This window comes from Felis catus, chromosome D1 (genome assembly GCF_018350175.1).
Source record: "Felis catus isolate Fca126 chromosome D1, F.catus_Fca126_mat1.0, whole genome shotgun sequence".
Taxonomy (NCBI): domain Eukaryota; kingdom Metazoa; phylum Chordata; class Mammalia; order Carnivora; family Felidae; genus Felis; species Felis catus.
The window spans coordinates 75,309,305-75,333,810 of NC_058377.1; the positions used below are offsets into that span (position 1 = coordinate 75,309,305).

Sequence of the window (24,506 nt, forward strand, 5' to 3'; positions counted from 1 at the left end):
CACTATGCTCTGCTTTTTCGGTTCCTGTCATGGGTCTCTTTACAGTGCTCTGGCCACTCTGTTTTAGGGGGCCCTTTACATGAAACCCTCCCCAGGAAACTGAATCTCTCTTATTTGTCATAGACAACCGTATAGCTTGACTCCTGAGCTCTGGGCTGGCCTTCAGAGATCTCAGTGATCACTAATGTTATCTCTAAGACCACACACTCAGAGGCTCTTTCTTCAGTAGCCCTGCACTGGCTGATTTGGGATTCTAGACTTGTCTATTTAATACACTGTCTGAAGAGGGTGCCTGGATGGCTCAGTCAGTTGAGCGACTGACTTCAGCTCAGATCATGATCTCACGGTTTGTGAGTTCAAGCCCGCATCAACCCGGCTGCTGTCAGCATGGAGCCCCCTCTGGATCCTCTGTCCCCCTCTCTCCCTGCTCTCCCCCACTGGCACTCTCTCTCTCAAAACCAAATAAACATTTAAAATATATATTATATTATATATATAATAAAAATATATATAATGTATATAGATAAATAGATAGATAGATAGATAGTCTGAATATGGAAGGGATGTATTATTTGTATTCCCACTGCTATGGCTTATTTACACATCCTACCCCACCTTCAGAAGGCAAAAGTAATCACAGTCTACATTTTAAATAAGAATGTTTCCTCTACCACATTTATCCTTTATTTTTTTAGTTGAAAAAAATTGTATTCTTTTTCAAGAGAGAGAGAGACCATGAATTGTAGAGAGGGGAGAGAGAAGAGATAGAGAGATAGAGAGAGAGAGAATCTTAAGCATGCTCAGGGCAGAGCCCAATGTGGGGCTCCATCCCATGACCCTGGGATCGTGACCTGAGCTGAAATCAAGAGTTGGATGCTCAACTGACTGAGCCACCCAGGCGCCCATGTTGCATTTATTGCTACTAATATTTAGACGTTATTTTATTGAATATGGGCTTTTCTCAAATCCTTTGTGGAATGAGGGAAGATGTCAACAGAAGAATATTTACTAGGGGCGCCTGGGTGGCTCAGTCGGTTAAGCGTCAGACTTCGGCTCAGGTCATGATCTTGCAGTTCGTGAGTTCGGGCCCCGCCATCGGGCTCTGTGCTGACAGCTCAGAACCTGGAGCCTGTTTCAGATTCTGTGTCTCCCTCTCTCTGACCCTCCCCCGTTCATGCTCTGTCTCTCTCTGTCTCAAAAATAAATAAACGTTAAAAAAAATTTTTTTTAAAGAATATTTACTAGACTTAACTTACAAAGATGGGAGAGTGGACCATTGTCACTTAGAGTTTCAACACTAATGGTGGAGAAAGGAGATTACTCTCCATTACCCTTCAGTGTTTTGTTGGTCAGAAAGTTGCTTTACAGCTACAGGAAAAAAAAAAAAACCCAATTCCATTATTAGCAGATCAATGTTCTTTTATTTTTTTTATTTTTATTTTTTAATGTTTGTTTATTTTTGAGAGAAACAGAGACAGAATGCGAGTGGGCTAGGGGCAGAGAGAGAGGGAGACACAGAAGCAGAAGCAGGCTCCAGGCTTTGAGCTGTCCGCACAGAGCCCGACTTTACAAGCTGTGAGATCATGACCTGAGCTGAAGTCGGACGCTCAACCGACTGAGCCACCCAGGCGCCCCTCAATGTTCTTTTGATGTGAGAGTTTTCTGAAATTCTTCAGGGTAGATCAATATCTGTTTATTATTTTTTTAACAGAAATTTATTTTTAAGTATAAGGGGTCATAACAATTGTGAGGAATTGGCTGTGTATATTTTGTTTTATCAACATTTTCCCACAACCTTTAATAATAATGAATGGAATTCATTGGAAAAAAAGAAAGTTTCATTAATCAAAGTAGCTGTTAACCTCACAGAGAGTGGATTCTCCTTTGTGCCTCATTTATCGCAGTATATTTTGCAGTACTCTAAAACTATTAGCGTATTAGTTTTACTACTTGTCATTTATTTCCCGGTTTGCTCCCCTTCCTAAATTGCGTAAACTAAGAGCCATCCTCACATCAGGATGCTCCAACTGCATTGCTCTCTGATCCTCAGTATCAGCCACTGGTGATTAGGTGGGTGTGAATTAGGCTTCAGAGCTGACCTCCATCGCTTTCAGATTTCCATTTTTTAATTGCGTAAAAGGGCAATCCTCTGACTGGGAAACAGCAGGTGCATCGTTCTTTGGACCTTGAAAGCAGGGAACAAGAGTTTACTCTTGCTTACCCTCTATCATAATGCCCAAAGCCTGGCACACAAATGACCCTCAACAATTTATTCATTGAATTAATGATTGAGCCCCTCCCTATTTGAGTGAACGCAAGCATACATGCATGCGCATGCGCACACACACAAACACACTCCCCACAATCCAACATCTACAGGTAGGCAAACCCACAGTCTCCCAGAGGTCACCATTATGCATATTGCTCTGCACACAGAGCCATCTGGAAGAAGGTAGGTTAAAAGTGAGCGAGGAGCAGGGTGAGTGGGCTTTCTAAAGAGCTGGGCTAAGATTCTTAGCCTGGCTTCTCTGCAGTCTGAGATAGGTATGCTCTCGCTTTGGGCCCTACCAAAATGTGGGTATTTGTACCACCTCTGAGATATGTGTCATAAGTTGCCAACCCATGCCATAGAAAATTAAGGAAAAGTGTGTTTTCAAAAATAAGCTAGTGTGACTTTTTTTTTTTTACTCCCGTATAAACTCATGAATGCTTTTTATATTATTCCAGAGACTTGCAACCTTTCCCTTCGTCATTTATAGTCAAGGGTTTCCAAGAGACTGCTGACTTTTTCTCAAGACCCTTCCATTTTTCTGTGATAGGCTGGGGTTTAGATGTCTCAGGTTCTTCGCAGGACTGTCTTCTTGGGAGGTCAAGCACAGCGAGGGGTCTTTCACTCAGATGAAGGATGGGTTGATGGGGCTGGTCAACTGCAGGTCAGCTCTGAAGCCTAATTCACACCCACCTAATCACCAGTGGCTGATATTGAGGATCAGAAAGCAATGCAGTTGGAACATCCGGATGTGAGGATGGCTCTTAGAACCTGGGAACTGTCGGAGCTCTTAGGATGATTCAGTGATCCTGAGAGCTTTGGTGGTAAGTTTCAAATTAGGCCGTCACTGACACATGGGTGAGTTGGAAAGTTCAGAGTTAGAGAAAAGGAAAGTTGTCAAAGTTGAGATTTAAAATGGTGCACTTGGGGCGCCTGGGTGGCGCAGTCGGTTAAGCCTCCGACTTCAGCCAGGTCACGATCTCGCGGTCCGTGAGTTCGAGCCCCGCGTCAGGCTCTGGGCTGATGGCTCAGAGCCTGGAGCCTGTTTCCAATTCTGTGTCTCCCTCTCTCTCTGCCCCTGCCCCGTTCATGCTCTGTGTCTCTCTGTCCCAAAAATAAATAAACGTTGAAAAAAAAATTTTTTTTAAATGGTGCGCTATCCATAGTGAAAACAATTAAAAATATTTTTTGGGGGGCACGTGGGTGGCTCATTCACTTAGGCGTCCAACTTCAGCTCAGGTTATGGTCTTGCAGTTTGTGAGTTTGAGCCCCACATGGGGCTCTGTGCCAACAGCTCAGAGCCTGGAGCCTGCTTCAGATTCTGTGTCTCCCTCTCTCTCTGCCCCTCCCCCACTCACACTCTGTCTCTCCCTCAAAAATAAATAAATATTAAAAGAATTTAAAAAAATATATATATATATATGGATAGTTTGTTCTTTCCAAAGCAGTTTGCTATTCTCTGAACCAGTACCTTCTTTAGCTGCCAATGCCAAACATATTGATTTAAAATGACTTCTTACATGTTAACATAGCATACATATGAAAGGAGTAAATTTATAGGGCATTTTTATAATTCGCAATGATCTTATTTAAGGAGGAATCTTGTAACTACCTTTTTTGCCTCAGGGGAAAAGTAGATTTACTCTCACTTTGTCTGGTTATGATGATAAATTATTTTGCTTTAAATAAGGAAAATGAAGGTTAATAGGAAAGATATAAAGGGAAATGAAAAATGTTCCGGGAAAGAGCAAATAACATTATTGAAGGATGAAGAGGTGGGCAAAGAAATTGGAAATAGACTAAAAGATTCACTCAGCTTCCATCAAGAAAGATGAGAAATTAGCAGTCTTTAGTTATAAACTCACAAAGGGTTAAGGTGCATGCTCAATGTTTACCAAATTCTAGAGGATTAGGAAGAAGTCCAAAAAGAATGTACTGTTTTTCATATTAGCACATAGTTGAGGGTCTAAGAACCCAAAAAATGACCTTGGCAGCAAATATGATTTAAACAGGAGATCAAAGATGGCAAATACTTAGCACGTCTGTCATTATTTCTATTTCTGCATCCATGACAGACATTATTAATTGATTAGGCTGCTGTTTCCAACTAAACTGGTAGATGCAGCCTCAATTCTTTTCAGCACAGTGTGACAGAAAGTCACTTAAGTACAGATGGTCCTTGAGATGAAACCCTTTTGTTACCTACAGTTTAGCCTTACTACTCAAAGTGTGATCTCCAAGCCACCAGCAGGGGCATCGCATGGGAGCATATTCTGAAAGCAGAACCTCAGCCCTATTCCAGAACTTCTGAATCAGAATCTGTATTTTAGCAAGATCTCCAGTACTTCCTATGTACATTAAGGTTTAGGCAGCCCTGGAAGAGCACTGAGTGCCTGGTATATTCATTAGGGTGTAAGCTGTCAAACTTTAATATGCATCAGAATCACTGACTTAAGCCCTTGTTGAACCTAGATTGCTAGGCCCCACCTCCAGATCTTTTGGTTGAGTTGCTCAGGGGTGGGGTTTTCAAACAAGTTTTCAGGTGCTGCTGCTGCAGCTGGTCTGGTAACCATACTTTGAGAAGCACTGCCATGGAATTACTTTGGAATATCTCTGTGAACTTTATCGAAGACTGCAATATCTTCCCATGACGCTTGGTATGTCTGTATGAACCAGAATTCTGGGGAGAGAGTCCTAAGGTTTAACATAGTATAACGTGTCTTATGACATTATATACCTAAATCTAAAAGGCTCCCTTCCTGGAGAATTGCTGCTGTCATCCCTTACTCATTTATTCGATAACACTCTGGGTAGCTGTTGGGTCCACCGCATACTTGATGCCGAGAGACTCTAATGAAAGTTCAAAACACAGTTCCTAACTCCATGAGGCTTACTCTCAAAGAAAATAAAAATTAAATGATAAATAACGGTGGCATCAGATGGCGAAGGGCTGAGTGTTAAGTAAGTGGCACAGACCACGTATGATTTAATTTCAGAGAGAGGGGGAATACCTGAAATTATATACAAGACTATGTACTTCAGCCTAGCTAGAGTAGAAAGTCGCCGTATAGAATCTGTGGAAGATAAGGTTGGGGAGGGAGCAGGCCAGGGTAAGAAAGCACCTTCTCATTTCTTAATGCCTTTTCAAGAGGTTGTTTTAAAACTTTGAGGTTTCCTCTGGTCTGGATAATGATAAATCAATGCTATCAGCATTGTAAATCATGCTACAGGGTGGACATACTGGGAAAACCTGTATCTTAGAGACAGAGAGAAAAGACAAACAACTTATAAGCAGAGATGACTGGGGGGAGGGGGGCGATGGGAAGTAGCCGTAGTAATTTAATAACAGGGATAATAATGCCCAACTTCTACTGACCCCTTACACTGCCAGGTACTTGTGCTTAACAACTGTCATGCACTATTCATTTAATCCAAACAACAGCGCATGATATAAATGTACTCAAACCTCCTTGCTCCAAGTGAAAACCGAAGCTTTTTAAGGATGCATTACGATTTAAGGTCTCGCCCAGTTTAAATCCAGGCAGTTCTCCAGGGTGGGGGGTCCCAATCCATGAATCGAGAGGGCTCGGGCCTGTCTGGATCATACGTTCCAGTTCTCATAAACTCTGCGTCAGCGAGGAACCCAAAGAGCAATTGAGAGGAGAGAAATCCTCGGACGCATTAAAGTCGAGGAACCTGTGGGGCCAGTGCATCCAAGGCGCGGACAGGGAGGGGCTGCTACATGAAATGCAACAAGGGTTAGCCTGAGCCAGCCGGGGTCATGGAACCTCTCCTGGCTTCCTCCGGCCACTCTGATGACAGAATCTGTAGTAGGTTGCACGGGGGAGCTGACTCGGGGCGGGAGGCTTCCCTGGGTAGTGTATTTGCCTATAAATACTTCAAATAGTTAAGTGAAAACTGAAGGCTTTGAAAGCGGGAGAGGAAGCTCTTGGGAGGGCCCCCGGCCCGCCTGGAAGTGAGGCAGAAAAGAGGAGAAATGGCTGGCGAGTCCTTAACGCCGGAGACGAGGAACAGCCCTGCCCAGTCCAGATGGGGGGCCGCAGGGCGGCGGGCGCGATTCCGGAAGATTCAAACCGTTAAGGTGACCAGAACAATTTGAAAAAGGAAACAAACTTCCCCCCGAGCCTCGCCCGCGGGGCCCCGAGGCGGGCCTTTGCATTCGAAAGGGCATTTTTCAAAAGAGGGTTGCAGGGTCGCGGGAGTGTCGGCCCGCTGGGAAGCGCGCAGCAGGAGCAGTGCCGCAGAGCGGCCACCAGCCGGCTTTGTACTTGGCGGCCAAGCGCGGCCCCGGAGTTTCGGCCACGGCCCGGGAGTTGAGGCCACGCCCCCTTTGCAGAGCGAGCTGCAGTCGCTGATTGGCGCGCCACGGACCAATGGGCGCGCCGGGGCGGCCCGGGCTGTCAGCGCGCGCCGCAGCAGCGCCGGCCGCAGCCTGTCCTCCCCTGCTCGGAGCCCCGCAGCCAGCGCAGTCTTCCCGGGAAGCGGGGCCGCCGCTCGCGAGCGCAGCCCTGCCCAGCCCGCCAGCCGCGCGTCCGGGTGCCCGCGTCCCACGGCCACAGCCTAGCTGCGCTAAAGCTCACGGAGCATGTGCAGACCTACAGGCGCTAAGGTGCTATCTGTCCGGGGGACTTATGAGCAGTCGTGACTGTCACGCCTAGAGAGACCTTTCGGGGGCTGTCGCCGCGCCTCTGCGTCGCGGGTGACACTGCGGTGCTCGCGGTTAGGGCAGCAGCTGCCTCTTGGTGGAGGCGTCTTGGGCTCCGTGCGTCCTCCCTCTCCTTCCTCCTCTGCTCGCGCCTTCCTCCCCCCGCTGCTCGCTGCTTCCCTCACCCTCTCACACCCGCAGCCTCCCGGAGCGGGAAGCCGCGCGGCCCCGCCGTTCCTCTCCCAAAGGGGCCTCCTCACTTCGGAGATGCAGTGACAAGTTAATATGGGCGTCCAAGCCTCGGTTTCCCAGGAGGAGAATCGAAAGAGGGAACAGCCCCTGAGCGCCCAGATCCCTTGAACAGGCCGCCTAGGACGCGCGAGAAACCCGCCTTCAGCATCCGTCCAGGTGGAACCAGCTGAGCGCAGCGACCAGTCCTCTGCCCCATCCTACAACCCGAAGGCGCGCTCGCCGGTTTGCTCTGACTCCCAGACCCGGGGCTTTCTTTTTTTTCTTTTTTTTTTTTTTTTCCTCCGCTGGTGGTGGGCGCCTCGCGGGCCGAGGCCCGGCGCCTGCTCTGCTGCCCGCGCTGCCTTTAGCGGTCGCCTCCGCCGCCGCTGCCAGGGACGTGCTGGGAAAGCCGAAGCCCCGGGAGAAGATGCCGGCCATCCTGGTCGCCTCCAAAATGAAGTCGGGACTGCCCAAACCCGTGCACAGCGCCGCGCCCATCCTGCACGTGCCCCCAGCCCGGGCCGGCCCCCAGCCCTGCTACCTCAAGCTGGGAAGCAAGGTGGAGGTGAGCAAGACTACCTACCCTAGCCAGATCCCCCTGAAATCCCAGGGGCTGCAGGAGCCGGCGGGGGAGGGGCTCCCGCTGCGGAAGAGCGGCTCGGTGGAAAACGGGTTCGATACCCAGGTGAGAGGCGATGTGTGCCGGGGCACTGTTCTGGGAGGGTGGGCGGGCGAATACTTCTTGGGGGGAAGGTGGCACGGCTGGAGGAGTGAAAGGGCTACCCGGTGGGCGGAGAAGGGAGCCGTTCTACTTAGGCTGGCAGATCTGGGGATGCGCTAGGAGAGTGGGCTGGCCGGTGGGTGTGGCCCGGGTGCCAGAGGTTTGCCTTCAGGAGCTTTGAGAGACCGGGGTGGGGGTATGCCAGCAGCTTCCTTCTGGGGGATACGGGTGGCGTGTCCATACACACACACACGCACGCACGCACGCACACACACAACCGTGCGGCTCTGGAAATGTCAGTTCCTGCATGTTGAGAGCTTGGCCTCAAGAAGGCAGTGTCTTCTGCAGCGGCTGGTTGGCTGTCGGTTCTGCAGAGATTCTGTGTCTGCCAAGGAATGGTCTGAAGTCTCTTGGGCTCGATGCCCCCTGGTCTGGCTGCAAGATCCAGGAAAAGGTGTCTGGGGAGTGCAGTCAACCTGTTCCCCTCGGTTTGAAGATGACCTGCCCCTGCCCGTCCCTTGGGCCGACAGGATTCCAGGCACTGTGCTGGGACTGCCCTAGGAGTGCCCGCTGCACCAGCGGAAGCAGGCAGCTGGAGACTCCTGGCGTCTTGGCTGGCTGTGGCGGTGGGGGGTGAGGATGGCGGTGGGGGTGGGGGTGGCTGTTTCCAAATGGCTGCCTGAAGTTAAGCCCCTCCTTCCTGGGTAGCCTGGGTGACTGGGTGTGGGGATGGCTGATGGCTTGGGCTTGAAGAGAATTGGTGACTTCTACCTTTCCAGACAGAGCCTGCATCACCCAGTCCGGCTGGGTGACAGGCCTTGGCCATGCAATCTCTTTTAAGGAAATCAGCAAGGGCCAATCAGTTTCTCTTGGCCTTCTGCCCTCCCTGCTCCCTTTTTTTTTTTTTCCTCATCTGGTAGGAGGGAGCAGGGGCATGCTGTATTTTCTTGGCAGTCATTCAGCAGGGACTTTTGGGGACAGGCTGACCTGACGGATGTGACTGTCCCAGTCAGGAGAGGCAGGAAGCCAGAGGGGGAGGTGGTTTGGGGCTGGTGTCAGGGAAGTGGCAACAGACCAGCTGACCTTTTTGGCACTTTCTTTTCTGCTGACACTGTCTCCACCTTCTCCTGGAGCTTTCTCTGATCAGAGGCTAGAACTCAACACATTGCTAACCTTTCCGATGGAGGAACTGGAGCTGGGAGCTAATTGTAAGCAGACTTTTGGAACTCTGGGCTGGAGAAGGCTCTCGAAGCAGATTAAGCTCCCAGGCCAGGCTGATAAGCATGCCCCTTGCTGCTGCACTTGCTAAACATTTTTGGAAGCTGACAGGTTTGAGTGATGGCGTGTGGGAGGAAAGCAAGATTTCACCCTGTGCTCCAGAGGGCCTGTCTCTGCTAGGAGTTTGTGCTGTGTTCTCTTTTTCTGCTGTTAGCCACAGGACTTGTCCAGTGGGCTCCGAAATGGGAATGAGCTCAGGGATTCACTCTTGGGAGGTTTTCCTATCCATCCTTGGAGACGGGGTTTATCAGGTATGGTGGGTGGTATGTGGGAGGCCAGAACAGTGACTCTGGGATGTGACACACACCCTCCAGCCTGATGAGAAGGAACTGAGGAATGAGAGGGAAAGTAGACACAGGGATTGTTTCCACCCAGGCAGCTGTTCTGCCTTTGCCCATTTGACCCTATATTTAACAAACATGGTTGGAGGACTTGCAGGGGGCAGGTTCTGGAAAGGTGATTCATCACCTTCTTTCCTGAAAAAATATTCTCCAGCTGTTCATGGAGGGGCTGGCAGGGGCCTGGTCCCTCGGCTTTGCTCTCTTCCCTCACTCTTGGCCCACCATACCCAAATGCCCCCATTGCACCTGTCTTGCCCTCGGGGGAGGAGGCCAATCCTTCTGATCATGAGGATGGTTTGGATGGACAATTTCCTTGGCAGGAAATTGACTCCTTCCTGGTGGGCTATCCTATTTCTTATCAGCCTGCTTTCCTTATCCATGTTTGGGCTTCCTGAGGGCTCTTCCCTGCGGCAAGCAGCAGATCCTTGCCCTTACTTACTGCCCCACACTGGCATCAAAGTGACTTTGGCAAAGGCAGTTTTGCCTTCTTTGGACAGGGCCTTCTTTCACTCTACCTAACATAGTAGCCCATTCGCCATCCAGGAAAGCCTCTCTATTATAGCTTAAGGACTGTGTCTGGCTGGACTTCTGTGGTCTCTAATACAAAACCTGGTATTTGTCACTAGAAGATACTCAGGAAATGTTGAGTTATAGGGCAGATGATATCTTGGGGCCTCTGACTCTCCCTTTTATTCGGGGAGTTTCTCTCAGGAGGATGAGTTGTGCAGGGGTCAGTACACAGATTTTAAAGTCAGGTGGATATCCGTGGCGTCCTGTTTCTGCCGTGCACCTGCTGAGTGACCTGGTCGGTTAACCTCTCTGGGCCTCAGTGTTCCCCTCTGTACAAATGGGCAGAAACAACCACACAAATTGTAAGGACTGAGAAAAATAACCTATGAAGTATTTAGCCCAGTGTCTGGCAAGTAAGCAACACTTAATATAATTAGCTATTTATATTGCCAAACCAAGAGATAAGGCTATTAGAACCTAGATCTAATAGCCTCTAAGTGAGAAAAGGCATAGCTTATTTCTCTAGCCCTTGAAAAGGTATTCATCAGTTCACAAGAATTTAAAGAGCATCTCTCAGTACCAGGCACGGTGGGAAGGTGAGGGAAGGACATGACTACTTGTTTAGTGCTCACGGTGCCCGGCTTTTTATATATGATATCATTTCACCCATAGTAACATTTAAAGCAGATGGGACCTTTTGTATAACAATAATGTTCTATAACAATAATAATACAATAATGGCAATCCAATAATATAATAATGGCAAGTCCAATGATATAATAATGACAAATCAATAATGATATAATAATGACAAATCAAACAATACAATTACTTCCTACATGCCAGGAATTGTTCTAAAGACTAGCACGTAAAAGACCTCATTTGATTCTTATGACAATGCAATGACATAAATGTTAGTATTCTCATTTTACACACAAGGAAACTGAGGCAAAGACTGGGTTAGTAACCTGGGGAGTAGCAGAAGTAGAATTAAAACTTGGACGGTCTGGCTCTGGAGTCCATGCCCTTAACCACTATACACGGGTAAGCACAGAGACTTTCGGCTTACTGGCAGGCCCTAGTGAGACCACTGCTCTAACCCTTGAGCTAGAAGAGCGAGTGAGACTCTGCAAGTCTGGGGGAACTTGCTCCAAGTCATCGTGCTCCAGTGTGATGGAACAGAGAGTCCGACTCAGGTTGGTGTAGCTTCAACACTGGTGGTCCGGCACCCTTCATAGCTGCCTACCTCCATCATTTACCCTGGCGGGTGGATGGGGTACATAGACATGGCCTGGGCCTTGGGGATTTCCTAGTCTAGTTGGGAGATGTAACCAATGTGCCTCGTAACAGGACACAACACAGAGAGGGCTGGAAGGGATGGTTGGGGCTCAAAGGAAGGGAAGGGCCACGATGGCTGGAGAAATCCAGAGGGCCTCCTGGAGGAGACTGGGCTTCAGAGATGGGCAGCCCTGGTTGGGTGGGGAGAAGAGGAAGTGACACGCTCATGAGAGGGAAGGATGAGGAGCAGGGCCATGTGTTGGTGCAGAGCAGAAGATGATGTCACTGCAGAGAAGCCGCACTTTCATACAACAGGTAATTGTTCTGTATCTCGTATCTTCCTTTTTTTTAAAATTTTTTTTTAACGTTTATTTATTTTTGAGACAGAGAGAGACAGAGCATGAACGGGGGAGGGGCAGAGAGAGAGGGAGACACAGAATTGGAAGCAGGCTCCAGGCTCTGAGCCATCAGCCCACAGCCCGACGCGGGGCTCGAACTCACGGACCGTGAGATCGTGACCTGAGCTGAAGTCGGACGCTTAACCGACTGAGCCATCCAGGCACCCCTAGTATCTTCCTTTTAAAACATGGTGATGAGGGAACAACAAAAGCATCTCGCAGTTGAAGGACTGGCCCTTTCTAAAGTTTGTTTGTTTTGAGAAGGAGAGCACGCATGTGCACGAGCAGGGGAGGCACAGAGAAAGAGAATCCCAAGCAGGCTCCGCACTATCAGTGCAGAGGCAGAGCCCGCCGTGGGGCTCGAACTCACGAACCGTGACATCATGACCTGAGTCGGACACTTAAGCAGACACTTAATGGACTGAGCCACCCAGGTGCCCCTGAAGGATGGGCTTTGCATGCTGGCTGGTGAATGAGAATTCTGCGCATGCAGGCTCCTTAGGAGAAGGTGGGAGGTGGTGTCCATAAAGACCTGGTTCATAATAGACCTTTGGGAAATGACAGTGATTATCGTTATTAGCTTGGGGTTCGGAATATTCAACATGGTAGTTACAGGGGAAGAGAGGCAGTTCTCATGGCTCCTTTTATTATGCAGCCACTCTCTTCGGCCAGTGACAGCCCTCTCCTCCCAAGCTGGCTCTCCATGTCCAATAAGTGTGAGAAGACCTAAGGTAGCCAGCAGACAGCGTTAGGTGCGTCCCCTCTGTCAACTGCCCAGGCCCCTCACCTTGAACCTCTCCCACAAACCTACAGCTCGGCTCCACCCCCACTGGGGGGAGGGGACTGCTGTGGAGCAGCACATCCCTCCCGAATTCTCCTCCTGGTGCTGGGATACCTGGGCCTTCCCCCAAGAGTGAACATTTATAGCATCTGCTCTGTTAACGTGGTGTATAAATTATGACCATATGCAAAGAATTGTTTTAGAGGCGTGCTCTGCGTTAGTTCAGAAACCCTGGCCGGCCGACCTTCAGATAAGGAATGCGCATGAGCTATTTGAGGAGAGGTTAGCTTATTTTTAAGAAGCAGCTGCAGGGAAAAAATTATATATATAATACTTTGATATTTCCTGTTTTTAGGAGCCTGGTGTTCAACTTGCAACTCATTTCTTTAAAAAAGTAATTAGAAGTGATTGAAATCCTCTGTGGGTGTTTTAGATGTTTAAAAAGAAAGAGCAGGCGAGGCCCCTGGGAGGAGAGCACAGCTCCAAGCTTACAACCTGTTGCAACTTTGTCCCATTGTGTTTTGATTAGACTCCTTACTCCATCATCAAAGTTGATTATGGATTTGATTAGTGCATTTTTCTGCCATTGTGTTATTCCCTTTCTTCTCCTTCTCAGTTCTTCGAGGGGAATGTATAGCATGGTTATCTGCCAACATGCAAGAATGTTTATATTTCACATATTATTGCTTATTCCGTGGGTTAATTTTCTGAAGACACTTTAAAGGTGGGACTGGTGGCTTATTTAGGATATCGTTATGTGTGTGTCTATATGTATGTAAATACATCTACTTCTGGCTATGCATAATACACATGTATACACACACATATACAAACATATACACATGGAACAGCTTAAAGTAATGAGCACATGGAAGCAGGCACACACACATCAAAGGCCCGGCTGGAGGAGTTGCAGCCCGATTTCCAGCTTTCAGGATAGCTGGATTGGCCTCCCCCCTCCTCACACCGTCTTCCTCTGTGACCGAGGCTGAGGCAACCAAATCTTGGTGTCCTGTGTTATTGACTTATACGGCAAGAGATGGGGCCGTGAGAGAGGTGTTTTAATTAAGCCTTTGTGAAGTTCCCGAGGCTCGTCTGAAAAAGACAAACTGCCCAGTGAGATTTTGGCTTGGGGTCAGAGATTTGATATCTTAGAATCAGCCTCGGCCGCAGGGAAGGGGGCATTTATGGAGTATCTGCTACGTGCCTGTTAGTTTCTGCTGCTTTAAAAAAATGTATATATGGTCGGCTTTAGCTCAAGCGGTTCCTTCGCATGTGCTTATTAAACATATGTATACATATATTATATATATAAAACAAACATATTTGTTTTGTAAATGTATTTTGTACATATATTGCTTTATACACCTATTTCTTAAATATATATTTGGGTGTATTTGTTTCTATACGACTTGAGACACAAGAAATGGGTAAAATGTAAAGTGGTCTATGCGTTTCATATGAGGAAGCTTAGAGCAAAGGAAATTTGCATTTCAAGGCAGTTTTACATGGTAGATTGGGCTTCACTGAGAGACACAGCAAGGTTTGAATCCAGGCTTGGGGCACATTACTTAACATCTCTAATTGTCAGTGTCTTCACCTATGAAGTAGAAACGGGTACAGGTAGGTTATTGAGCACAGTGCCTGGCATATAGTAAGCATGGTATTGCCTATTTTTATCACCTAAGGTCAGAGCCAAGTTCAGAAACCAGATCTGCCTCATTCCAAGCTCATGTTCTTTCCACCCTCCCTACCTCTCTCCCCAGCGCACGGTTCATTACTTAGAAGGACAGATGTGAAAACAGAGAGTGTAGCAGGGCTTTGGTTAGATGAATGGGAAGCAAGAATAAATTAAGAACAATGGCCTCTAAATGAGTCATATCCAGAGTTGTGAAATGAAACCTCCACATTTTGGTTCCAGACATGCCGTCCCTCTAGCACCAACCAAGCTGAGGGATCTATTGCACACCAAACTTATGGAAAAGTCTTCTTTGTAACACTGAGCTAGCACTGTAGCCACTGGACAATATAATGGCCTTGCCCAGGACCAAGAATGGAACAGTCCCATTGATTGGGCTTCTGAATGGCTGCTTATTGTTTCGAGGGTAGAAGGAAAGCCCTCTTCCCTCGCGGCTGGCATGATTACGGTGGGAGCCGGACCTTGTGATCTGTTTGGTCATTGAGTTGCCCCAAGGCATGGCCAGCTGCTCAACGGTGTTTTACTAATTGCCTCGTGGCCAATTTGAATGGCTACTCTGTCTCCTGCTCACATTGTTCAAGGAGATGGACAATGTGTTCCTAGAATGTCTTGGTCAGGATGGGTCATGTGATTTGGGGAATAAAACTGGGTCAGGCTTTTTGTGTTTTCAGTCCACACCCGACAATAGTGAGTGACACAAAAGTTTTCTCAGGAACCTCAAGTCACCCACACAGAACCTAAAGCATGACTCATGATTTATGTCCCTTTCCCAAGAAAACAGACCCTCTCTTGTGTTTTGCAAACAATGGCCCCACAGCCTCAGAATATTCTGTCTTTCCTTCCAAGCGAAACCTTCATACCTTCAGTGAAGTTTAGGTTGTTCTAACCCCCACCCTGTCTTGGTGGGAGTCAGGATAATTAGGAGCCTGGTTCCCAGAGTTCTTGTGGGGCCTTTGAAACAAAAAATCCGTTACTCACAGCAGTGTGACACCATAGAAATAATGACAATAAGGGTCACTGACACTGAACATAGCCTCTGTACGAGCATAATGCATAGCACCAGACATGTATCATGTCGATCAAGCCTCACAACATCCCATGAGGAAGATGCTACTTCCTGAGGAGAAGTGGAAATGACAGCTCTGGGAGTCAGCAACTTTGGTTCTAGTTCGATCGCGTTGGACGCTTTGTTGCATGACCTTCGACAGGTCCCATTGTCTTTTGAGCTTCAGTTACCTCACCTGTGAAATGGAGAGGATAATTCTTGCTCTACCTTTTTTGAAGGGTTCTTGCAAAGCTTAACAGATGCAACGATTAGGACCGAGACACTGGCTTAAGCACCTTACACCATAAATATCCTTTAAGGCGACCAAGGCTGAGAGAGGTTAAACTACTTTTCCAAGTAGCACGGCTAGTAAGTGATAGACCCAGAATTTGAGCCCATATCTGTTTCACCCCAAAGCAAGGGTTCCTCAATAGCAAGGGTGAAAGCACTTTGAAAAAAATACCTGATCCTGGGTGGCTCAGTCAGTTAAGCTACTGACTCTCGTCCGACAATCAAGTGTCCGACTCTTGATTTCGGCTCACGTCATGATCTCACGGTCCGTGAGCTCGAGCCCCGCATCAGGCTGTGTGCTGATAGCACGGACCCTGCCTTGGATTCTCTCTCTCTCTCCCTCTCTCTCTCTGCCTCTCCCCTGCTCACGTGCATGCATGAACTCTCTCTCTCTCAAAATAAATTAACAAACATTTTTTAAAAATCTGAAAAGTGGAGCACCTAGGTGGCTCAGTTGGTTAAGCGTCCGACTTTGGCTCAGGTCATGATCTTGCAGTTCATGAGTTCGAGCCCCGCGTCAGGCTCTGTGCTGACAGTGTGGAGCCTGGAACCTGTTTCCGATTCTGTGTCTCCCTCTCTCTGCCCCTACCCCGCTCATGCTCTGTCTCACTCTCTCTCTCTCTCAAAAATAAATAAGCATTAAAAATTCTTTAAAGAAATCTGAAAAGCCATTGTTAATACTGAATCAAAGTAAATCGCTATAAAATTTCCTTTGGGTTGGCACATGTGACATTTGGCCCCTCGCCTCTGCCCCTAGAGTTTGGAAATATTGAAAATATTCTTTCAAAATTAAATAAATGTTAGTTTATTTAGTTATTAGTTAAATCCCTCTGGGATTTGTAAAATTCCAAGTGCACTGAGGCCACAAGGTCCACTAAGTGTTTATCATGGTGTCGCTGGCAGGGCTGGTCCTGGAGAGAAGGGAAAAATGAGGAATTTGATCAGAATCATTTGTTAGCATGAGGAAGCAATCAGGTAAATTCAGATTATGGATCATTCTTTAAAACAACAGGCCTGGTGTCTTCCAAATGGACAGTGTCATGAAAGACAAAAAATTGTAAAAGGTAGATGGAGACCAAAGACCTATGATGACCAAATCCAGTGAGATTCTTGACTGCATCCTGGATGAGCAAAACCATAAATTCTAGAAAGTTCCTTTTGGTGGGGCGCCTGGGTGGCTCAGTCGGTTGAGCGGCCAACTTCGGCTCAGGTCATGATCTCACGGTCCGTGAGTTCAAGCCCCACGTCGGGCTCTGTGCTGACAGCTCGGAGCCTGGAGCCTGTTTCGGATTCTGTGTCTCCCTCTCTCTGACCCTCCCCCGTTCATGCTGTGTCTCTCTCTGTCTCAAAAATAAATAAACGTTAAAAAAAATTAAAAAAAAAAAAAAAAGAAAGTTCCTTTTGGAGACAATTGGAGATATTTGAATTCAGATGGTGTATTAGATAGTATTCTATCAGTGTTAATGGTATTAGGGTTATGTAAGAAAATGTCCTTTTTCTTGGGAGATACATACTGAAATATCTAGAGATATCTTGGTGTCAGCAACTAATTCTCAGATCATCCAGGGGAAAAAAAAGGTTAGTATATCTGCAGAGAGGAGAAAGTAAATGTCATAAAATGTTAACAGCTGATAAATCTAGGTGAAGATACATGTGCAGTTCTTTCAACTTTTCTGTTTGAAATTTTTCAAAATAAAATGTTGAGAGACAAAGCAAAGCCCTGGCTAAAGAGTACACATTAGCAGTCCCCTTGACGTCTACAGTGTACCCAGGAGAACATAAATGAGATAGGAAGGGGTGAGTGAGTGTGTGTGTGTGTGTGTGTGTGTGTGTGTGTGTGTGTTTGTGTGTGCTCGCTGATAATAAATAGCCCAGCCAAGTTTATTTCACTGGGTTTAGGATCTGGACTCTTTATCTCTTTTCTGGTGCAGTGTGAGAATCTTGGCTTAATTCCTATTCTTTCATGAGAATAGTTGCTGACGGTTTATGGAATCACAAGATTCAGGTTGATTTGATAATCTTTTGTAAAAATCTAAGATGTTTCCAAAGTTGAAAGCATAAAAGAAATTGTTTTTAATGAGGGAACTTTTAAAAATATCAAAACCCCTGGTTGAGTCTTACTCATCTACCACTACGTAGGTCTCCTTTGACTGGCTAAATCCTCCTTGTCCTTCACCCATTCAAGCTCAGGCTTTGTGTCACCTCCTCCAGGAAGCCTTCCACCATCACCAGGATAGTATCTCTCCTATATGGTCCCATAGCCTGCTCTGTAGCCCCGACAGCTTAGCCTGTGATTGCTTATTTAGCCAGACCATGGCTTCCCTGAGTCAGGGATGTGTGTCTTTTGATCTCTACTGATACAGGGTCAGCACATAGTAGGTTCTTAGTTAATATTTGCAGAAGAAAAGAAGGATGGGAGGGGGAAGATGAAAGAAAGAATTGAAACACAGGAGTAAGTGGATATTGAGCACCAGCTGTGTTCATGAAGCTATGGCTAAGCCATGTGTTCTGCAGAACTCCCTCTTGGCTTGTGCACTGAGAAGATCATGTGATGGTGGGTGGCCAAGTGTAGGAGACACAGAGAGGGCAACCTGAACCTTGGCTGAGGCCAGCACCAAAGCTCTCCAACACCGGGTCTTAGAGAAACGCGGCTGGGCTGGCTGGGTAGAAGAAGGAGGCAGATTCCCTTACGCAAGGCTGTTTACAGTGTCTAAACTGTCCGGCTGATCCAATGGAAGACCTCTCAGGATGTGACAATGACTGTGCGGTAGACTGGAGGGGTGGAGGGGGAGAGAGCACTGCGGGCTCTGGAGGGCTTCGGCAGATACGTGCGCGCACACACTTTGGAAGGGGGACCTGAGAAAGGTTGTGAAGGATTTTAGCTGGTGAAGAAAAGGGGAGGGCTTCAAGAGTCCCAGGATGGGACAGCCTTCCAGGAATAATGATGACAGCAACCATTTACGTGCCATTTCCATACAGTTAATCCTCACACGAATGTTCTGAGCCAATATTGATCCTGTTTTACCGGAAAGGAGAAAAATGGAGTCAGTAGGGAGATAAGCCTGAGAGGGGCCGTGGAACTTACTCAAGTCACACAGGTGGTATGGACGGGTGACAGAATTCATAGCTGGGTGTCTCCAATTCCCAAATCTCTTGACCTCTGCCTTCTTGTGCCAGTAACTGGAGGAGTCCTGAGCCCATACGGAGGTGCTGCTTTAGACAACCAAATGTCCAAACCCTCTTCTCCTTGGAGCCTGCCCCCCACTTCCCTGGCCTTGGCCTCCTGTTTCCTTCTTGCCGGGGCCTTCTGTGCCTGACCCAGCCCGTCTCCAGAGGCTCCGCGTTTACAGAATAAGGATCCCCATTGGCTTTTGCCCACATCCTGCCTCCATGTGGGCACGATCTCGTTCTCTCACTGCTGTGGCTGCCGCCCCCCAGGTCACCCCTGTGCTGCAGGGCCCAGCGGGGTCCATGTGCTTAACAGCTGGCAGGACCTCTCTTCCTGTCCTCTCGCCACAGGCCGCTCGGCTGCAGCACTGCAGACAGTCCCCATTTCATGCTGATTTGCTTTGATTCTTTTCAGACCTGGGAGTGACGCATGTTTACGTCAAAATGTGTGGGCCACAAGTGTTCTAGAGCTGTCAGACCTTCCGGTGTGGGAACTTTGGTTGTTTACTGTCTCTGGACAGAAGAATGCAGCTTTGGGGGGAAAAGCGCTATGTAGGTGACAAAGCCAGATTCAGAATAACCAGGCTCATTGGGATGTCTGCTTAGCCATCTGTGCCTCTCTGGACTTGACGCTTGGGACATCTGAGCCAGGGTGGGCCTTGGAGGCCTTAGAGGCCTATTTCCACAGCTCCATTGAGCAAGTGGGGACAGCATGGCCCAGAGAGGGGTAAGACTTGCCCACAGTCACCCAGCTATGAGAGCAGAACAAAACTGGAACTTAGGCCTCCCGTCTCCTGGCCCCAGGATTCTTTCCACCTCACGCATTGTAAGGAGAGGGTCTACTCTCCTGAGTGGAGGCCTGATGGTTTGAAGAAGTGGAACCAGCCCTAAGCTATGTTCTTTTCCCCCCTCCTTCTACCAAGTAATTAAGTATTCTTAATCCCTTCGTATTAGAAAGCTTTTGCATTTGGTTCAGTGGATCAGAAAACCAGGATCCCTTTGTGGTTGGTGCAATTGTAGCAAGAGACTACGTTTTGTGTGAGGCTCAGAGGAACTCAGTGGTTTGACCAAGACTACACGGAGTCAGTACTGAAACTCTGATTTCATGTCCTTGCTCTTTCTGTCCAGCCTCTTGGATCCCCTCCACCTCCCAAGCTGGAGGTGAGAGTGACCCGGCTTAAAATCTTACCGCCTCGTTTATTGCCCAGGTGCCTAACGTCCCCAGTGCTGGTGTGGGGCCTGGGACACTGCAGGCTCAAGAAATAGTTGTTGAACCGCAGCTTAGACAAGACAGTCCCACCAAGCCTCAGTTTCCTCAGGGAAAGTGTGGCATCTCAATGGGTCGTGCAGATTCAAGCAATTAGCGTGTGTGTAAAAATGCCTGGTGTGGGGTAGATGCTGTTATTTACTGAGGACTTACTATGTGCTGGATAGTCTTCTAGGCATTTTATGTGGATTTTCCGACCTAATCATCACAAAAGCAATCGCCTCTGAGTTAGGCACTTCAGTCATTGTCTCCGCTCTGTAGCTGAAGTAAGGCAAGTAGAGAGAGCTCAGCGACTTGTCCGAGGTCCCCCACCTATAACTGCAAGAGCCGGGCTTGCAACTGAGAACCTGCAGAGCCTGAATCTTTTACCCATTGCATGGTCCTCCGTCTGTGCTGCTTCTAATTAAACCCAAGGCTAGCTGAGGGCGGGGAGGAGAGAGACACATAGAGCTGAAGGCACAGAGAGGAGAAATGACTCGTTGAAGGCTGTCCAGGGAGAGAAGTAGTAAAACCCAACTGAGACTTGCCTTCCAAAGAAGCGTGGGGCTTAGTTCTTTAAAAGGCACTGTCTCTTGGGGCGCCTGGGTGGCGCAGTCGGTTAAGCGTCCGACTTCAGCCAGGTCATGATCTTGCGGTCCGTGAGTTCGAGCCCCGCGTCGGGCTCTGGGCTGATGGCTGAGGGCCTGGAGCCTGTTTCTGATTCTGTGTCTCCCTCTCTCTCTGCCCCTCCCCCGTTCATGCTCTGTCTCTCTCTGTCCCAAAAATAAATAAAAAAACGTTGAAAAAAAAAATTTAAAAAAAAAAAAAAAAAAGAAAAGGCACTGTCTCTCCAATGGGAAGGGACAAACCGTTCAGCCCTGGGAAGCACTCCCAAACTGGACGTGGTCACCAAGAATCAGTGACTCCCGAGTGCCTGGTAGACTGTGTGGCTTTCCCCTTTGGTCCCTCCTTCACACTCATTTGGAATCGTTCCTCCTCTGGATTGCAGAGCAGAAACCAATATAAATCTGACCTAGTCCCTAGAAATGTTTACCTGGCTAAAAATATGCCGGCTTTGTTATATTTTTAGCCAAATTTAGATTGAAATATATGAATTGCCCACACCCATGTATTAGGCATGAACTGTTGGTACATTTTGTAACAGGAAGCTGCTGGTTTTCCATTCCAAAGAACTGGAATTCGGTCAGAAATTTGTCATTTACAAATGCCAACTCTCACCACATTCCACTGCTGTTTTTAAGAGCGTCTCGTCACCTGGATTCAGAGGAAGCAGACCATGGGTGAGGCCAGGCCGGCCAGGCTGGCTTGGTGGCTTCTCCAGGTCTGGTGACTTCCAAGCGACCTCCATCTGGCTCTCCCCAGGCCCACGCCATCTGCAGTGTGTTGCCTTTGGACTCGTGTATGGGCAGACAGGGTGCTTATTTTAGAACTGGAAGGAGAGGAGATGTATCAATAAAAAAAAAGAAAGAAAGAAAGAAAGAAAGAAAGAAAGAAAGAAAGAAAGAAAGAAAGCAAGGAAGGAAAAATCCATTCAGTGGTTTTAAAATATCTCACCCTTAACAGGGCAGATTATTTTTGTTTCTTAAAAACAATTGGTCATTTGCTCCTCGAAACAGAGCTAGAAAGAGAGATGTACAGGACTATAAAAAAGGAAAGGACTGGCAAGGTGTCCTGTTGGTTGTACCACCCTGACCCACCCCCAACCTCCAAAGCCTCTCCCGCTCCTGCTGGGCAGACTTGGGAACCTTAGAGCTATATCACAAAGACCCTGTTTTCTTATCCTTTATTCTATGGATGAGAAAGCCAAGCCTCAGGGCCTTTGCACTTCTCCTTCTGCCTGAAATGTATTCCCAGATATTGACATGGTTCATTCCGTGACCTTTGGGCTCTGTTCAGATGTCACTTTGTTAAAGGTACCTTTTCTGACCACCCTGTATAAAATAGCAATCTGTCCTTTTATGTCTCCTTACCTTGCTTTGTTTTTCTCCAGAACCAGAGCAGTCTCCTGGCGTGTTATGTGTTTGTTTATTATGTGCCTTCCTCTACTAGACTTTCAGCTCCATGAGGACAAGGGGTTTGTCCATCTTGTGCACTGCACCTAGAACAGTGCCCAGCACATGGTAAGTGCTTACTAAGTATTTAGTGAGTAAGTGACAGGGGCTCATGCAGGATTTTAGGCAGAGCTGGGACTAGCATCCAGCTATGACTCCCAGTCGAGGGCTCGGACTCTGTTTCCTCACACCCTACTGAGAAATCGACAGTGTGTTCCTTAAGATGCTAATGGGCTGGGGCTCCTGGGTGGCTCAGTCGGTTAAGCATCCGACTTCGGCTCGGGTCATGATCTCGTGGTCTTTGAGTTCGAGCCCCACGTTGGGCTCTGTGCTGACAGCTCAGAGCCTGGAGCCCGCTTTGGACGCTGTGTCTTCTTCTCTCTCTGCCCCACCCCTGCTCACGCTCTGTCTCTCTCTCAAAAATAAATAAACTTAAAAAAAATTTTTTTAAAGATGCTAATGGGTCAAAATGTCACCCTTTTGGCAGTTTTATGTCTTTCATGGGGGCTCTTAGTGCAAAGAGTGGGTGGTTGTCTTAGCCCAAAAGTCAGTGTCTTCACACAGAGATGTGGGTGTAGGTTTCTGGGAAAGGGTAATATTTTTGCTCAGGTTGGGGAATTCTTAACTTATGAGCAGACTCTTACTTTGTCCAAGTTTAGGGCTGGCTCTGAGATGTTCACAGTAGAATGTGGGGCTAAAAATTGGGTTTGCCAACAGGCACTGGCCCCATGTTGTCTTCAGTTTCCCTTCCTTCTCCCTTTCCTTCCTCCTTCCCTCCCTGCCTTCCTTCCTCCTCTCTCCCTGCCTGTCTTTTTTCAGGCCTCTTTTTGTGCTTTCACCTTTGTTAATAAGAGTACGGTCTGTGGACCAGCAGTAATGACATTACTTGGAGGCTTGGTAGAAATGCAGAGTCTTGGGCCTAGCCCCAAACCTTCTGAATCAGATTTGCATTTTAACAAGACCCCCCGCCCCAGTCATAGGTGAATTAAAGTTTAAGAAGCAGAGGAGCATTTATGCCCTTACCCCTTCAGAACCAGGACTTACGAGAAGCCCCCTTACTATACTCAGTCACCACCTCTGTCTGGAGGCACAGGCCCCATTGCTTACAATTACTTTACCCTGTGATTAGGGATGGGAAGGATGGACAGGGCAGCCCTAGAGGGAGGGTATCATGAAAGAGACTCTAGAATCCATGCCCACTCAATTTCTTACATTGCTCTGTCTTACTGGCCTGTGTGCTGGGCTTTGCAGCTGATGTTTGGTCAGCACGATGGGCGTCTGTAATCTCTCTGGTAACTGCAGAAGGAGGGGAGAGCTAGTCTTTGATGCAAGAGCTCAGGATTAGAGTTGCAGCTCTCCACCCTGCCGGGTGTGCTCTGGGCTAGTTGAGATGGCATCTTCCAGAAGCTGGAGGCAGTTCCAGCTTCTCACAGATGGGCTGTGAGATCCTTTCTAGCCCCTTCAGCAAACGGAGGACAGCCATTCCCACTGCCTTACAGAGCCCAACTCCCACAATCCCTTGCTGTTTGGAAGTCTCCTTCCCATTCTCCTTGAATTGCAATTGGAAATTAGATTGCTTGATTTCAGCACGTGGTTGGGAAGGAGGCAGGATGCATCCTCTGAGTACCAGGGGGAGGGGCTCGCTGCGGTGATTCTGGGCCTTCCTTCTCTGCCTAGGGAAGCCTTCTCAATGGGCAGGTGCCGTGCATATGCAATCTGCCTGCCTGCTGAGGCATTTCTTTCAGTCATGCTGTGGTTATGTATTGATTTGGGGACAACCCATTGATAAGAGTGGAGCAGATTAACTGAGCCTCTGAATCAGGCTGTTTGGTGAAATTGTTGTCTAATGCTGACATTGGAGCTTTTCTGCTGCATTCTGTATAAATCGGGGCTATTTAAAAGCTGCTCATACGGTCACTGGTGCCATAGAAACGGCCTGTCCTTGTGCACACGCCTGTCTCAGTCAGGCATGGGCCATTGCAGGAGGAGAAAGAGGCTTGGTGTCCTCGTGGGAGTCTGCAGGAGGAAGAAAGGTAGTGGAGGGGGCAAAGGGGTGCTTTCTTCCCCACTCCCCAGCTCCTCTAGACTTGTCTCACGTAACTCCATCCAAGCCACGTGGAGGAGACATCCCCAGCCACCCTCAAGTCCAGCCCTGGCCCTGAGTGGAGGCAGAGAAACTGCCCTGTGACAAGCCTGATACCCAGAAGGTACTTGTGTATGTGTATGCATACGTGCATGTATGCGTGTGAGCGCCTGTGTGTGCACAGGCACGTGTACGTGTGTGCGTGTGCACAAGCATGTGTGTGTGTGTGTTTCTGTCCAGATGCTCCTTGAGAGGCTATAGAAAATTCATTTTGACCCCTAGCAGCACCATAGCAGCAAGGCAGTGCGGGGAGGCCGAAAGAGCACTGTTCTTGGAGTCAAGAGACTTGAGTTCTCTTTCTAGACCCTCCTTTAACAAACTGCGTGACCCAGGCACATAGTTCTTTGCCAGGAGCATGTGGAGCTATTC

The 24,506-nt window shown here is 48.0% G+C and overlaps 1 protein-coding gene across 14 annotated transcripts in view; it reads left to right on the top strand.

Annotated features, from left to right (window-relative positions):
• NAV2 (neuron navigator 2) overlaps positions 1-24,506 on the top strand; it is a 742,802-nt gene that overhangs the window by 336,648 nt on the left and 381,648 nt on the right. For 4 of the 14 annotated variants that reach the window (XM_045039059.1, XM_019812168.3, XM_019812169.3 and 1 more), the window contains exon 1: positions 6,709-7,851. The exons of 1 other annotated variant lie outside the window; for it this stretch is intronic. In XM_045039059.1, coding sequence (XP_044894994.1) covers positions 7,594-7,851 — 258 coding nt within the window. In that variant the 5' untranslated portion in view covers positions 6,709-7,593. Of the gene's footprint in view, positions 1-6,708; positions 7,852-24,506 lie in introns of those variants that run through there. 9 more of the 14 variants (XM_019812175.3, XM_045039054.1, XM_045039055.1 and 6 more) reach the window with 5 other exon arrangements.